The 17,976-nt window shown below is 43.0% G+C and overlaps 1 protein-coding gene and 1 long non-coding RNA gene across 2 annotated transcripts in view; both read right to left on the bottom strand.

Annotated features, from left to right (window-relative positions):
- LOC134071032 (acid-sensing ion channel 4-A-like) overlaps positions 1-17,976 on the bottom strand; it is a 51,115-nt gene that overhangs the window by 1,346 nt on the left and 31,793 nt on the right. Inside the window, exons 2-9 of the mRNA XM_062527597.1 lie at positions 4,861-5,005; positions 4,353-4,480; positions 3,471-3,624; positions 2,795-2,848; positions 1,997-2,150; positions 1,085-1,176; positions 587-666; positions 196-366 (exon numbers count right to left, since the gene is read on the bottom strand). Coding sequence (XP_062383581.1) covers positions 196-366; positions 587-666; positions 1,085-1,176; positions 1,997-2,150; positions 2,795-2,848; positions 3,471-3,624; positions 4,353-4,480; positions 4,861-5,005 — 978 coding nt within the window. The remainder of the gene's footprint in view (positions 1-195; positions 367-586; positions 667-1,084; positions 1,177-1,996; positions 2,151-2,794; positions 2,849-3,470; positions 3,625-4,352; positions 4,481-4,860; positions 5,006-17,976) is intronic.
- On the bottom strand, positions 12,149-14,934 carry LOC134071350 (uncharacterized). The gene is made up of 3 exons (XR_009937055.1): positions 14,646-14,934; positions 13,007-13,067; positions 12,149-12,225 (listed from the first exon to the last, which is right to left on the bottom strand). It is a non-coding gene; the product is annotated as an uncharacterized LOC134071350 (long non-coding RNA).

Genomic DNA, 17,976 nt, shown 5'->3' with positions numbered 1-17,976 from the left:
TTATGAACATTTTCCTTGAACCTCTTGGTACTCAGAAACAGGTGGGCAGCTACAGATAGCGTGTGAGCTACCTATTGGAGACCCCTGTCTTACACATACCTGGCTCTATGAAAGTAGAGAAACCGTGCTGTGAGCAAGCAGTTAAAAGAATAAATGAAGCACCAGAGCAGCGGTCATCCGCCTCTCCCTGCTCACCTTGGCCTTGACGTCCTCTAGCCTGACCGTTGCTATGGTGCCATCTGAGAGCTGGGTGTGCAGGTTCTGCTCCGTGTGGTTCTGCATGCAGGGGATCTGCAGCTGGTTCTGGTTCTGGTTGCGTGGGGACTTGCGTGGTCTGAACAGCCTCTTTAGCTTGTACTTGATCACCTGACCCATGTGTTCACATCACAATCAATAGGTCAAACACTCAAAGGTTATCAGATGCTTTCATCCAAAGAAATAACAACCACAAGTCATTGATTTCTGTCTTCTTACTGTACACAATGTAACGGTGATAAGAAATTCCACAAGGTTGGTGCTCTCACAATTACGATATTTCAAATGTGTACATGGCCTTCACAAGCAGAGTAAGGACGGAGAGCAGTACCTCATAGATGTATTCAATAATCTCTAGTATAGTGAGAATGCTCGCTCCGATGAAGAGGCCCATCTGTCCACCGATGTCACCTGGAGCAATGAGTGGAGCCGAACACAGTGAGGTGTGTGGGAGTGTTCAGAGGTCAATCATTAGACGCTAATTCTCTGTGGAGCTCAATGAATTACACAGCAATTCGCTGTTGCCACAGGCGACAAAAGTTTGTTCAATTTGAACTGTGGTTATGCAACTCTCATAGACATACACAGATTTCTCTGAGATGATGGTAAAACAGAGAAATTGCTTAACAAATGAATTATTTGTTTCGGTAGAGAGCCATAATAATTAGGACAGTGCACAGTCTGTTGGCAATTACAGCAAAACTGAATCTCATCACTGGTTATCATTTTGTGATTATGACAATAGACCACAGAGCTTGTTGTATGACTCTTATCAACAGTCTACAGCTACAGGCCCTAAAGCCCCTGCTGTCACCTGCCCAACACCCACCTAACAATCCGGCCACATCGTAGGCTTTCTTCTGCTCGATCTTTTCATAATTCAGAGCCTCGAAGAAGATGTCCAACACCAGGAAGTTATCTCTGTAGCGTCCAAAACAAGATGTGGTTTAGAACAACAACAACAACAAGTGGACCACAAGCAGAGGCGCAGTAGTGGATCTTAAATGGATGCAAATGAAACATTTTCCATGAAGGGGGAGGGAATTAGAGAGATTACTAACAGGGGAGTGGCGGTAATTAGTGGGGAACTCGGCGTAATCTCAGTGTGGAGATTTTGTAATAAGTGTGGCCATACACAGCACTGCATTCAGCCCCCAATTGCATTTTCATCGTTTAATTTAGCTGTCATGCAAACACAATGGGCCTGCTACTCTGCAGACAGAGGAATGAGAGGCAAAGCCATAATTACAGAGAGAAAGAGAGGCCAAAAAAGGAGGGAAAAATCAGTGAGAGAAAATTGGACAGATTTTCTTTTTTTTTTGTGCTCTTAACCTTAAAATAATCACCAAGAAAATGGAAATCCTGCTTTTTAGCCATTGTGTTGTGCAGCTCATAGAAAAAGACAAAGCCTTATGCGGAGGGCTCTGCTGGAGTGTTTTCAGCGGCTCTAATTGCTGTTTTTAGGGCTGTCACAGGATTGTTAGATGCAAATAGCATTTAATGGATGTCCTAAAGTAGACGCTTCTGTGCTTGTCGCATTTTGTAAACAAATCTGCTGAGAACAACAAAGATGCACACACATGTAGATTTTTCCCCTCCGCTTCCAATTACTAATGGCTTTGCAGGGCTGCATGACACACATGCTTACACACACACACACACACACACACACACACACACACACACACACACACACACACACACACAGGTATAGATGCAGGTGTGCTCTGCCTGTGCTTACTTGATATACTCCTCAGTCTTGTCGTATTTGCGGGACAAGTATCGTGCAGACCCCCGACTGGGGATCTTGACCATGGAGAGCTCCTTCCCATAACGCGTGACATTGCAGGGCGTCTCACAGGGACATATGTCTCCCTCACTCTTCTGTAGGGAGGCTGCAACCAGGACCACACACAGGACAACTGAATGAACCATGGGCAGGATGTGGTCATGGATACATGTTTACTGCAATCCCATCATTGGAATTCTTTTTTAAATATGGGCTATTTAGTTGTTGGGGTTTTTTGTGTGTGTGTGTGGGGGGGGGGGGGGGGGGGGGTATGCCTTTAACTTGACAGGACAGTGGAGAGAGTGACATGAGGCAAGTGGGAGAGAGAGATGGGCTGGGATGGGTAAATGACCCAGGCCACAATCATACCTGGGCCCCGGTGGGGTTTTGGATTGTCCCAATTGTACAGTGGCCAGTCGATCATTCACATATTATACAGGGCTTGCACACTTCTGGGCAGGATAGAGTGTGATCAACTTTGGTCCATCTACTGTGACCAAGAGATCACTTCCATCTTATACAGCGTGTAGGGTAAACTTACGGGCAGGACAGAGACATGTAGCAAAGAAAGTCTCAACAAGTGGGGAAGAGAAAAGACAGAAGTGGAGGAGGAGAACGGCCAGGAGAAGAGGAGAACAGATGGAAAGAGATGAGACGAAAGGATAAGAGAGGACAGGAGAGGAAAAGAAAGGTGAGAAGAGAAATGGAGAGAGAGAGATCAATAGGAAGAGAAAGGGAAGCATGTCTTACCCAGAGCTTTGTCCACACACTTCACTTTGCTGGGAGGGCAGATGGCTGCTTCCCCTGTGGATAAAACAAAAGAGAATACACAGGGTTATGGACCTGGACTTGGTGGTGTGTATGTATATATATATATATATATATATATATATATATATATATAGAGAGAGAGAGAGAGAGAGAGAGAGAGAGAGAGAGAGAGAGAGAGAGAGCAAGAGAGAGAGAAAGAGAGAAAGAAAGAAAGAAAGAAAGAAAGAAAGAAAGAAAGGGCATGTGTGTGCTCTACATGGCAATAATCATGGGAATTTGCAAACCACTGCACTTCCTGAAAGTGTGAGTACAGGTGCGATTTTGAGTTTTCACTTCTTGCTGTAAGAAGTGTCATATATGTATGTGTGTGTGTGAGTGGGTGTAGGTCAGTCTATTTGTGTCTGTGTGTGTGAGAGAGAGAGAGAAAATGTGTATGTGTGTGTGTGTGTGTATGTGAGAGAGATAGAGGGATAGAGAGAGAGAGAGAGTGTGTGTGTGTGTGTGTGTGTGTGTGTGTGTGTGTGTGTGTGTGTGTGTGTGTGTGTGTGTGTGTGTGTGTGTGTGTGTGTGTGTGTGTGTGTGTGTGTGTGTGTGTGTGTGTGTGTGTGTGTGTGTATGTGTGTGTGTGTGTGTGTGTGTGTGTGTGTGTGTGTACCTGGCATATGCACCATCCTGCAGTTGCACTCGGCCATCACCTGGGCGCTCTCACAGCTGAGGCGGCAGGCGCTGATGCTGTAGGTGTCGTAGCCCGGCATCACCTGCTCAGAGGTCGCCCGGCAGTTACCCCACGGCTGGGGCAGGTAGGTCAGCTGTTCCACACGTGCAAGAGCATGCACACACACATACACACACACACACACACACACACACACACACACACACACACACACACACACACACCAAATTATTTTCAGATAAAGAATTCAGACATTTTCAACATCTAATTTCTGCTGTTACAGTAATCTTGAATTCAATTTGAATTAAATCTGAATGATGGTTTGGTGTCTACATTACAAGTTTCTACTCATCTTGCAATAAATTGTTGTGTTTGTAGAAGTATTTGGCTCATTGTCTAGGTATCTCTTTCTACATATTTCTCCACAGGTATTTGCAGGTTTGGGAGAAGGCCAACTCCCTGCAGAGCCCAATGACTAAGCCTGTACTACCTGTGCATTAATGTCAAATCTGGGTCAAAGATCCAGTAGCACATTTTAGACATCATTTGATGTTTCTATGTTCAGTCTGTGCTCGACGAATTGTTTTGTGACAATTCAGATAATTACATTATAAAAGAATAATCGTCTTACACATGTAGGTATAGATTTCCAATGTTGTCGAAGGTAGTTATTGCATTGTAACAGCATAATATTCCCTACTTGTTAGTTACTTTACACCGCAGTTCAGGTCACTTGCAACCTGGGATGTAACCTGCCCAATTATACAAGGGCACTGAAACATGTTATTTCTACTATACATAATAGATCCCATTTCCAATCATAATTTCCAGTCTAGAGGTTTGCACAGACGCGACACACACCCTCTGTTCCTGGCAGGACACAAACGTCTGGAAGCCTGGGGAGACTCCAAAGCCCAGCTGGTGGATGTAAGGAGGCTCATCCTGACTGTGGATCTGCACCCTGATTCCTGCCTCTAAAGAGGTCTCATCTTCAGGGGATACAGACGACAAGACATGAGAAAGAGAGAGGGGGGTGGGTGAAGGCATCATATGTTAAGCCCTGAATGATCACTGTGCTCTATGTGCGTAGGCCTGTAGGCCTACAACTTGACATAAGTGGGTAAGTACAAATCTTTGAAAATAAAGTGTGAATCCTCTTCTGTAGTAGCAGGTAAAGTGGCTACACGACACAGCCTACCTCCACAAAAGCACTAAGATAGTGAATGTCTATTTTAGGAAAACTCTCATTTCGAATTTAGACTGTTCCATAAAACTCTGACCTATGACAAATTACATTTGGGCTCTGTTAATCCCACAAAGATTATTCATTTATACGCATATGCTGATGAAATAAGGCAAGTATGCTCACTTGTCTCCCTCCAGATAGGCAGGTATTCATCCTGCTCGATGTCTAGCATCATCTCGAGTCCGTTGCCCATACCACCCTGCCTCGCTCTTTTTGGTGCAGTTCTGTTGCCGTTGAAGGTGTAGCATTTCCCATAGCGTGTGTACACCTGTAACAGACAAAATGGTGAGCGCACTTGACGAATGCATTTTACATCAAGAATGCATACAATTTTAACGAAGGCCAACCAAATATAGGCCGGCACTTATACATTCTGCGCCACATACGCATGCCATTTGATGACAGACAGAATTTTGACAGCACGAAAGCGGTAGGCCTGTAATAGACAGGATATACACTCCATGTCAGCTGATTTATTGCAATGCCAATACTTCGCAACACATCTAGTAGCCTAACACATAACTTTTACAATAGACCAGCTTGGTCCACTCGACGTGTAGCTAAGGTAAACAGAACTATGCGTTCTCTCGAAATATGGCAGGTAACCTGTAATTTCATCACCCAGAATTCTAAAACAGGTGGCGATAAACGCTCACGTGCAGATCAACATTACGAGATTTGCCATCATACTGAAGCTTTCCTTGAAGAAACAAAACTAGTTGACCTGACTTTATATCTCAAAATCTCAAGTCTTAGTATCAGAATTTCTTATTAGTTTGTGGCCGATTTTTCCTCTGAAAGTGCCAGTAACGGCCCTCCAAAGGCAATGTTTTTTTTTTTTTTTTTTTTTTTTACGGTTGCGATAACTAGCCTATTCTTATCAGTGGGTCCGACGACGACACTTTATTCTTCCCAACAGTCTTTAGTTTCCGCGGACCGCATCAGTCGTATGCCTTTGAAACTGCAGAACCCTTGGTCGGATTGATTTACAGTAGTAACGCGTTGCTCTCCAGTATTCAGCCTGGGGCATGACTGGCCTTTGCGAAGCAGAGGCCGAAATTACAGAGAGCTCTTCGTCACGGTTCCTCTCGATGCTTTAAGAGGCTCTCGTCTCGCCCCCGCGGGACTCAAGGTCCAGCTGGACTCTTTACTCAGAGCTGAACTATGCTGTCTGTCAGGTCAGCGGATGAAAGCGGGGGATGAATCATGAATGGTGCAGGGTAAGTAAACATCTGGTCAAACAGCTTTCTCTTCTTTTTCTCGCTTTCTATTTCTCTAACACAAACACACACACACACACACACACACACACACACACACACACACACACACACACACACACACACACACACACACATAAGGAACACTAACTTTTGTTCATGCAGCCTCAATCTTGTTTTGTCAGCCACGGAATTCCCCTTCAATTATGCTTTCCCTTCAACATGGCATTAATAATCAATTGCTGTGATTATTAATGCATCAATAGAAAATGATTATCATCAATCTATGATCGGTTGATGATGGCCATGTATTCTCTTTATCATCATCCTCAAGACATGTGGTAGCTGTTTTTTCAGGATATGTCAACGTCAGCTTGTTTTTACAGTGGTTCATTCATCTTCATATAGTACACCCTCTCAACATGGTGTCTGTTTTGTCTTTCCTTTAACAAAGGCCAGAATAATTCTCATCTCTGCTGGAGACTGCAGATTTTGTAGTTTTTAGGAAACGAAGACGCTGAAGTTTGGGTTTTGATGTATAAACCCCATGGGAGAAGGAAAAGAAGAGATTTGAGGGAGAGAGGGAGTGTGTGTGAGTGAGAGAGTAGAAACGAAGAAGAGGAAGAAGAGGAAGAAGTTTAGTTGTGCTCCTTATAAGAGCACACTCAAAGCTTTTTGGAAAACTTTGTTGGCAGAAAGAGAACCACTGTGTCGGATGGGATTAGACAACTGCTCTCCCCCCGTCTGCACTGAGTGAAACAGCTGGAGAAGTCCACACGCTGCATAGTAGTGCCACTGCCACAGCACCATCTCTCACCATTCATCTCTCTTGTGTGGCGCAGTCTCACTACTCTCTGGCTGGGCCCTCCCTCTCTCTCTCTCTCTCTCTTCCCTCTCTCTCTCCCTCCATCTCTCTCTGCCCCCCCCCCCTCTCTTTCTCTCTCTCTCTTACCCTTTCTCTCTTCCCTCTCTCTGTCTCCCTCTTTCTCTCCCTCCCTCCCTCTCCCTCCTTCCCTCTCTTTGCCAGTCAGGGGGCTTCCTTCACAAAAGGGAGGGAAATACTGGAGGCCTCATGTAGAGATCCGAAGAGCAGCCGGCGAGATCCAGCTCTTGGCTGCCGCTCTCGGAATGTTGTTTGCTCACCTTTTAAAATGTGTTTGATAGCGGATTATTCATTATGTAACAGGGATGTCACTCTTATGTTTTGGAACTGGCACAGAGAGGGAGAGCGGAGAGAGAGAGAGAGGGAGGGAGAGAGAGAGAGAGAGGGAGAGAGAGAGGGAGGGAAAACAGAGTGACGAGGGGCATTTCTGTACTAGACAAACAACTTTTTTGTGCTAAATGTTTTTTTTTGTATGGTGTTGTTGTGGCACATTTGCGTAGCCCCTGGACTGTGCCGTTGTAGTGGCTGTGGTCCTGGCGGCGTGTAGCTGTGCTGTGGCGGAGATGGAGGAGAGTGCTGCTGAAGTCAGGCGTGAATAAGGCCCTGCTCATTTGCTTGATGAAACTCGTGTGAAGCAGGCGGCCGATAGCAGATGGATTTGGGCTGGGTTTGGCCCGCAGTCCTGCGCAGAGCTCGCCTCGCACGGGTCCGCTGCATCAGTCAGCCGCTGTCAGGGCCGTGGTGTGTGTGTGTGTGTGTGTGTGTGTGTGTGTGTGTGTGTGTGTGTGTGTGTGTGTGTGTGTGTGTGTGTGTGTGTGAGGGGTTTGCATGTGCATCTCCTCTGTGATGCATATTTCATGCAAAACCCATTTACTGTCCATGTCCGTGTGTGTGTGTGTTTCTGTAGGTATCTATGTGTGTGTGTGTGTGTGTGTGTGTGTGTGTGTGAGAGAGAGAGAGAGAGAGAGAGAGAGAGAGAGAGTGAGAGAAACAAAGAGAAAGATGAGTTTGAGAGTGAGTGTTTCTATCTGTGTGTGTGTGTGTGTGCGTGCGTATTTAATACAGTATATGAAAATGAGAGATTTGAAATGTTGCACGTGCGAAAGAGAGAAGCTCTAATTGCCTCTGACAGCAGACTTCTGCTCCATCTTTATTTGTGCCCATGGCGATGCTCTTTACTGTTGCCAAGCAATTTTCCCCTCGGATGCCCGTGGCTGGGGCATGGGTGGGCGACCATCCCTGTTCCACTTAACACACACTCATGCACACACACACACACACACATACACACACACACAAACTCCTGCACACACACACACACACACGCACACGCACATACATCCCGCCTCACACTCCCTCTTTCACTCATTCACTTTCTCTGGTTCTTAGTCTCACAAGTGCATACACACAAGCGCACACACACACACACACACACACACAGACATGCACACACATACTCCCCCTCACACTCCCTTTTTCATTCACTTTCTCTGGTTATTAGTATATAGTCTCACACACAGTACACTCACACACACACACACACACACACACACACACACACACACACACACACACACACACACACACACACACACACACACATTTTCAGCTTTTACATGGGCAATACAAGCACATGCACATACATGTGCACACAGAGAGACACTCACAGACAAGAGTCAATCTCACTGAATTATGTACAATGATCTGACATATACCAAATGTGCTCTCTGCTTCATCATCTGTGTTTCTTTTCTCCTTACATACTCTCACATGTGCACCACACACACACACACACACACACACACACACACTTAGTCCATCTATAGCCTGCAGCCCCCCCCCCCCACCTCCACATCTTTTCCCCCCTTTCACATGCATGTTCACATAATGTCTCTCTCTCTCTCTCTCTCTCTCTCTCTCTCTCTTTCTCTCTGCATAAGAGCCCTGCCTCTCAGCACATCTGTCCCTAGTGTGAGGATGGCTGGGCGTACTTGTCCGGTTGGGCTTTCACACTTCAGGGTCATCTCACTGGCACACTCTACCAGAGACCTCTCACTGTCAGTGTGTCAGCAATCTTGTTCCCTCTCTTCCTCTACCGACCCCCCCCCCCCCCCTCTCTCTCTGTGTGTGTGTGTGTGTGTGTGTGCGTATGTGTGTGTGTGTGTGTGTGTGTGTGTGTGTGTGTGTGTGTGCGTGCATATATTATGCTCTGTCAAAGCCCACTCTTTACTTGCTGTGTTCACGCTGGCAAACATGCAGTTGCTTTGTCTGTGCATGCTGATTGAAGCCTTTTATACAGCCATAATCTCTCTCTCTCTCTCTGTTTGTGTGTGCAAGCACGTACGTGGGTGTGTTTGTGTGTGCAAGCATGTACGTGTGTGTGTGTGTGTGTGTGTGTGTGTGTGTGTGTGTGTGCTGTGCATGCGTGTGTGTGCTGATATCTGTGTGTGTATGCACATACGTGTGTGTGTGTGTGTGTGTGCATTGGTATCTCTGCACGTGTGTGTGTGTGTGTGTGTGTTCATCTCTCAGTGTCCCTGATCCTCAGAGGTTGCCGTAGGTTACCCATGGGGCCGTGGGGGGGGGGGGGGGGGGTGGTGAGAAGAGGCTCATGGGAGATCACCCAGTACACCACTGACAGAGCAGCCTGAGGCCCAGACTTGTTTATCGTTAGCATCACATTAGCAGGGCCCATTCTTTTGCTCGTTTTCCTCTCCTGCTCTCACTAACTCCTTCACTAGCTTTCCCACTCGCTTACTTGTATGCAGCCTCTCTCCCTCTCCCTCCCCACCCCTTTCCCCCTCTCCCTCCTGCTCTCTCTCTCTCTCTCATTTACTTATTGGAGTTCAATTGTATTCCAAAATATCCTGATGAAAAATAGCCCTGTTTGTTTGTCCATTTCTCTCCGAGTTAAGGAATGCCTTAGTGTTGTTATCATTTTAATGGTCTCTCCTGGCAATGTTGATAGGCTTTAATAGTCACAGTAGTCAGTGCTTAACAACACGTCCTGTATTCTAGCATACTGAAATAGTTGTTTGTTTCTGTGGACATGCAATTTCTGTAAGTGTACTGTAATCACATTTGTTCAGTGCAGACCCTGTCAAATTATCCCAATCATAGTACAAAAACAATGTTTTCTACTAAACTCAACTCATTTAAATCAGTGTGTGTGTGTGCGTGTGGTAGATTTGTTTGTGGTGGTTATGTGTGCCTGTGCTTGTATGCACGTGTATGCCGTGTTTGTGTGCTTTGATCTCTGCCACCACACAGGACTACCGCTGTCCTGGCTGGGACCCGATGGAGCTGTAGTCACTCTGGCGATAGCATCATTACAGATCCGCTGGTTTCCACCCTCGTTAAAGGCAATGCACCTCACCAGCTACAAACATGCAAGAGCTTCAATGCTTCACCATACACAGACCCAAAAATGGACAGTACTGGGCCTCAGACTGCAGGGAAAACTAGCAGTACTCCAATGTGCTGACCACTCAGAGTCTCATGCTGTCCTGACAAACCCCTCAATCTCAGATGACTGATCTCAGATCATGATATTCCTGATTAAAGCAAGAACACAATGTCTCCCAACTAGGTACAATCTGGCAACATGGTACCCATCAAAGCACAAACCCTACTATATTACACCAGGGCAGGATATTACAACAGGAAAATGACAACAGTCGCTGACATACTAAACGGATGCTACAATTAGAAAGGTTTATATGGTCAGACATGACCATTTGGTTGATCTGCACTGTAAGCCCCAACAGGTTCAATGAACTCAAAATATTTGATGAAACTGATTACCTCAAATTATTTAGCTACGTTAACATATTCTTTAAGTAATTTCTACTTAAAATTAGACTTTTCTAAAGCTCAAAATCTTTAAGGACAAGGATCCAATTATAAAGAATAATGGGAGAAATATATGTTTTAAGTAATTACTACATTAGCCAGACAAGCTCTTTAGACTCCAAATCTTTGAGAAAATGAACAACATTAAAACAAATAACTTCAACAAACGAACATTTTAAGTAATTACTACTCAAAACTCTAAACTGTATTCACACTCATTTTTTTTGAGGACATTGATGAACTGAAACATAATAATTTGACAATCAAAAATTTTAAGTAATCACTACTTAAATCTTGGATAAGTTCAATGAACCTGATCATTTTGAAATCATTGTTAAATCTAGCAAATTTGACACTAAAGATGGAATTGATTTTTTTAAGTTAACGCTCCTAATAATATATTAATGTTATCAACATGACTCATTCAATCTCTCAGACCTAAACATTATAAATTCAGCCTCTTATATTTTTAAGTTGACTTAACTCTATTGAAACACATTTTATTGACTGTTTATATTTACTATTTTCCTCAAACACAAACATATTTTGTTTGTATGATCCAACTGAAAAATTATTGAAAATACCATTTCACTGCACATTCCATTTATTTAAGAATTCCATTTTAATTCTAACAGAACAACCTCCCCAGCAATGGGGTTAATACAAAAAAATCAAAGAAATAACAACCATTTCGTCAACAAAGGTACAAATACTCAAATAACAAAAATAATAAGGCCAACATAAATTTAAAAAAAAGAAAAAAAAAACCTTCACTTCATTGCTTGCTTGAGTATTAAAATGCTGGCACTACCAACAATGAGATTTGGAAAACAGACTGCATACTCATCCATCATCAGCAATTCATTTTTAAGGCTAAGTAGTCTAGGAGGTAACGACTTCAGGTGATCCAAACCTATTATAATTTTTGAATGAAATTAAATGCGTAAGACAATTGCTTTGGATAATCGACATGAAGTGCATAAATTAAGGCAAACAGTAAAATTAACGCATCTGTCAACTCTGTTATATCACACTCAACAATAGCTCCCTCAAGAACTATAGAATGGATAGCATGACCAAACTTCACAAGGGAGTCCGTATCACTTGAGACAGTGAGAATAGGTACAGCTGTATCCGAGAGGTCAGGCAGGTCAATTTCTTCTGCCTGAAGAACATGACAGTAATTAGTTAATGAGTAGAGTAGTCAGTGAAAAACACTACATACATTACAAACACTATACATACTGTATATGTGTATTTCATATAATATGAAATACCAGTGAATGAAAAGTCCCAAATTAAATGTAGTATGATTTAATTGCTATTCTGGTGGCTAGGAAGATGGTTGTGGTTGTTGTCTTTTGGTTGCAATGTAGTATCAGAGAGGGTTAAATAGAAATAGAGATATACAGAGAAGATAAATTAAGAAAAAAGGAAAGAGTGAATCAAAAACTTACATTCCAGGTCATCCTGCAGGAAGATTAGAAGGGCCTGCAGAATAATTGTTCGTCTGCTGTTGACATCAGCATCTTCCTATCAAGACAGAGAGAGGGATTGTGAGGTAATGGGAAGACAAATCAGCAGAATAGTGATCCTGTGCATATATTAAATAATACTATAGTACAAGCGACATGTAAACACAAGACACAACCTCCTGCTCAGTTTTTCTATGAAATCGTGAGAGATGAATTTTCAGTGCATTGATAGACTGGAAGGTCCAAATCGAGGGCTGAGAACCAAAGGGCATTTTGGTCAAAATTGAGTTATATATATCACCTGAAATCTGAGAGCTCTTTCTAGCTGACAAAATTATAGAAGTAAAATATTTGTAAATATAAAGTTATTGAACAAAAACCAAAGGTCTTTAACTGTGAACATATAGAAGCGGTTAGATTTGTTTGGGTTCTCCTATTAAGTTGGTGAAATGTCACTTACGCCCCTTTGGTTCTCAGCCCTTTAAATGCATGAGTGGTGTATGCATGGTCATGGGCTGACCCTTGAAAACTGACTGCGATTTAATCAATAATGGCAAAATACTGTAACTGAGCTTCTTGGAAAAGGCGTCACATAACCACATAGCCAACCCATTTTGGTATATAAAATCTAAAGTCTAAGGTGTTATCCCTTCCTTGATACAAAAATACCACTCAACTCTAGCCTTTGTGTATCCCTATGGAGAGATGCAAAGGGATACGGTTACTAGGCTATTCTCATTGGTGGATAAATGCTTACAAAATATTACTATAATAATATAGGCTACACAGTGGCTACATTGTGACACTAGTAAATTGAAGACCAGTAAATTATCACTTACCATGGCATGATGGTGGTTCCTTGCACAGAACTGAAAATGAATGTCACAGCGCCATCTGGTCCTGCAGGAGAAATGAAATTATTATGATGACTATTATTTCACTTCAGCACGAAAGCCAGTCAGACAATCTCTTCATATCCCTCTATAGGCATGCCTATCAGAGTCAGACGTTGACATTGACCATGCTTAGGCTATTGTCAGTAAGTTCAGAGCTAGGCCTACAATTTGACTTCCTATCTGTGTTAACAAAACTGTGGAATTGACGTTAATATAAGACAGATGTTACCGCTGCAGGGTTACTCTTCAACTAGGCCATGGTAGGCTACTCTTTGACCTGGACAGTTTTAAGAAAATGTAACATTTTCAATAAAAATACTTTTGCATGGTTTAATTATCCACCCTAATAGTGGCAGTGATGATTTTACCTAAATAATGTATTTTCCAATTTATTCCAAAAGACTGTTATTTCCATCACAGAACAAAACGTTTTTTTTTTTTTTTAATAATAATAATAAAAAAAACCATATGGTTCCAAATGTATTATTTGAATAGGCTAAATATTACACAGATATGTTTTAATTTTCCAAAAATGCATGTTGTAGCCTATTATTTTCATATGATTAACTTAAAATGTGTAGTGATGGAAATGACAGATATGGCGGAAAGTGTGGTGGAGATGACATGGTCTAATGTACAATAATGGCATTAACAGCCTGGGACACAAGGATAACGATAGGCTTGAAACTTAATTGTAATCGCTCTCGAGAACGCCCTCTCTGCGTAGCCTAGATAATTTCATTTTAGTGCGATTTAACTTCTCTGAATTTAGGCCTACTACAACGTCATCACCCAATGCATTTTTTATTATAGGCCTACAGCGGACTTAAACTGTTATATTTTACTGTCCATGCGTGACTCACGGGGTGCCTCTCATTTGGTATTTTATACATCCTCCCTTCCTTCCTCGGTCCTCGTCCTCACCGATCTAGATAAGGAATGATGGGGCGTCAACTATGGGGAAGTCTATCCAGTGTTAGATCAGTGGGAACGAGCCTAGAGGACCAAGCATCGAGGATCGAGGAGAGTTTGAGAGCCACCCATAGAAAGCGCGAGTGGAGTGGCCACTTCAATGAGGCCCAGTATAGCAACTAATGCGAACCATGTAGCCCATGGCAGCTAGGTAGTCCACCAATAAATTGTTTAAAAGCGCGTGGACTGTGTGTAATGTGTTTGATTACCAAGCGTCATGTATGAAACATTGCTGCAGAAACAGTTGATAGACTGGTGGGCTAGTGCTAAACCAAACAACTTTGACAATATTTGGGAAAGACTCGTCAAAGATGGTAGTCTTTTGGGTAAAGCTTGAATGGCAGGCATTAGTTAGAAGACTACAATCGTTCAAAAATCTTTCCCAAAAGTTGTTGTAGGTACAGTATAGCCTAGTTGTTGTAAGTAGTAGGCTAGGCACTCACTCGGCTGGCTAACCTAGCTGACGACTGAGACAATACACTTTAGTTAACTCGCTAAAACATGCAGCTAGCCCACAAAAGGTCTCTTTCACATAGCCTACGCTTTAGCTGAGGTCTGCCCGCTGGAAGACGGTAAACAAATAAATTAAATAATGAAAGTGCGTTCTTACCGTTGCACCTCTGAAGGCTGCTGTTGATGGATCTTGATGTTGTTGTTGTTGTCTACATCCGGGTGCGCAGCAGTCCTTGCAAACTAGTCGTCTGATGTCAAAGTGTATTAATTTACATCCGCCAAAATCAACCATATACTAGTTCATCCATCATTTCCAATCTTTAAAATGCTTATTTGTTTTTGTGGGTTTGTGTTGGTTTGTGTAGGTTAGTTGCAAGTGGTTGCAAGCCGTGTTGAAATGAACCTAGCCAATGAACTAGCACGTCATTATTACGTCAGACGTAATTTCAATCCACTCTTGAAAGAAATGAGTTAGGAGGTCAGTTCTACTCATATACTAAGAGCTACTCTACTCTAAATAATCAATAACTGGGAAATCAGTTGAGTGAACTTAAAACTTTTGTGGTTCCAGAACAATATGGCAGCTTTGAGTACAGCTCAGCAATTTTATTGAGTTTATAGCACTGTTGGGGAATACAGTGTGGTCGCAAAAGACTTGCAAAAGATAAACTATGGGCATGACAGCAAGATTTACAAGCACTGTAAAACTGAACTAGTTCCATCATAACACATCTGACAGTGATGGACACTTGCTAATATTCCAAATGGTTGAAATATCAACCGGTGGTAGATCATCTGAGCCTTGTAGACCTGTCACCTTTTAAGTGACTCTTCCCAGAGTATTTGGAACTTGTTTTCCTTGCTTGGCTTTCAGATCCAAAGAAAAGCATTCAAATGTTGTTGTTTTTTGTGTGTCTATGTTTGGTCCACTCCCTTCCTGTCCACACAGCTAACACCCATTTTTGGGTGTGTTTGTTTTCTCAGCAGAGGTGTGAAGTCAAGTCTGGAGCATCTGTAAACATGTCCTCAGCTGTTTGGAAAGATTCAAAATAATCACACAGACACACACACACTCACATACACACGTGTCACACACACACACACACACACACACACACACACACATATCATGGCATAATCCAAATGTGATAGAAAGGTGTACAACAGTGGCCAATAATCCAGTCCATTATGCACATTAAGGGTAACCTACTGTACACCTCCACATGTAGAGGCTACCAATTACTGCTATTACTGCGGAGTAAGTAAGTTTTTTGTTCTTATGTAGTCCACAGATCTGCAGGCCTCGTACATACATCTTGTGCACATTACCTAAACTACGAAAATGACTATGCTTATTTCTCTCTCTCTCTCTCGCTCTCTCTCTCTTTGAGACACTAGTGTGTGTGTGTGTGTGTGTGTGTGTATGCACTTGTGAGACTATAAGAACCAGAGAAAGTGAATGACTGAAAGAGGTAGTGTGAGGGGGAGTGTGTGTGCGTGTGTGCGTGTGCATTGAAATCTGAATTATGCTTTGGACAGTAGTGAAGATGTATAACACAATCAGCTGACTTAAAGATCGACAGAGCTTTTACTTTTACTTTGAACATTTAAATGTGTACTTCCCATCAGTTTAAGTTTTTATTCATTCACTCTATTTACATACAGCTATCCATATTCAGTGGGAATGTAAATATGTTTTTATTAAAGATACCTACAGTGTTCAGCCCAGTTCAAAAGCAGCCTCATGCTGTTAATTGCTCACAGCAGTGGAATATCTAAACTTTAGTGAAGGGAAAACAGTTGCTAATGTATTCGTAAACGCACGCACACACACACACACACACACACACACTTACAGAGCTTCAGGAGTTTAATGTTTATCAGAAGAGAGGAACAGCATGCCTTTGTTTGCTCTTAATTTGCTGTTTTTACTTGTGCTTGGTGGTGTATTTGCATCTCTGGCTGTTTGTGTGTGTGTGTGTGTGTGTGTGTGTGTGTGTGTGTGTGTGTGTGTGTGTGTGTGTGTTTACTGGGAAGCGTTGCACTCTCTGCTTTCTGGTAATCATGCAGCTTTGCTACTCTGATGTTGTGTATCCCTCAGCGTTGGCTGGCCAGTAAAGTAAAGCCCAAGTGCTGTCATTTGCAAACACGTCTTGAGCTCTTTAAGGGAGCTTTCCCATCCAGCTCATTTGGAGCAGTTGAATCAGAGTGTGGAACATTCCCTTAAAGATAGTTTAGTTTGAGTGATTTAGGTACAGTATGCGTGAATACAGCAATCACACTGTGTTTTGGAACAGTACATTAGTACATTATGTTTGGAACGTCAAAATCAAAGCAACAACCTGACCAATGTAAGAGTATAATCGCACGTGGAGGGTTTTTTATACGTTATGTTCCACGCCAAATGTTGCTGTATGAACATGAAACAAATCCAGGGACAATTGGAAAATAATGTATTGATTCAGGCCGTGATACGAAACAAAATAAACAAATACATTTAATATGATTATTCTGAGAATTTGTGCTGTTCTCATTGGGCATGATTATTTAAGGCCGGTGAGTTAGTAACGTGTGAGCCACAGACTGTTTCTAGTAGTTTCTGAGGTAGAATCAGTTCTTGTGTTTATTTAGCCATGGGCGCGCTCACGCAGTGCACTCGTCACTAGGGGGCCACCCAATCTGGGCTTATTTTTAACCCAGTGCTGCGCTGCCTCTCAGCTTATCTGCAGAAATGCCTATGCTGGAGGCTTGTAAATAAACAGTCACTCTGCAATGACTCATTTTATTTATTTTTTTGTATGTTTTTTTGTATGTTTTTTTATATGTATGAACTAAGAGAGTATTACAGATGCACGCTCTCTCTCTCTCTCTCTCTCTCTCTCTCTCTCTCACACACACACACACACGTTCATCAGTGTATTTCATGTTCTACGTGGGAACACCAGTGTGACTCTAAGAACACACGGTCCCATGGCACGATTTCAGGAGCTTCCTAGAAGCTTGTGCTGTGCTGTGCTGTGCTGTGCTGTGCTGTGCTGTGCTGTGCTGTGCTGTGCTGTGCTGTGCTGTGCTGTGCTGTGCTGTGCTGTGCTGTGCTCTTCTCATGCTTGACTGCCTGCAAGTGAACATGGGAAATCTGCTTTCCACCAAGATGTCTGATAAACCTCCATCTCTTTCCTCAACCCCCCCCCCCCCCCCAACACACACACACACACACACACACACACACACACACACACACACATGTCACGTGTGCATAAGCTTATGGTGTCTTTTTCACTTCTACTCACTGTTTTCTCTCTCTCTCTCTCACTCTCTCACTCACTCTGGGCCAGATGTACTAACGTTTTGCGCCCATTTCAGACGTAGCGTGCGCGTAAAAACATGGGGAGGATATGTATTAACAGGCCGCAATGAGAGAAACGCGCAGACTGCCTGCCGTGGGAGCTGAGAATGGCTATTTGCGCTTTTCCGTGTCACGCATATTA

This window comes from Sardina pilchardus, chromosome 23, assembly GCF_963854185.1.
Source record: "Sardina pilchardus chromosome 23, fSarPil1.1, whole genome shotgun sequence".
NCBI lineage: Eukaryota > Metazoa > Chordata > Actinopteri > Clupeiformes > Clupeidae > Sardina > Sardina pilchardus.
The sequence above is the reverse complement of the archived record's forward strand: the minus strand, read 5'-3'. Positions and strand labels throughout refer to the sequence as shown.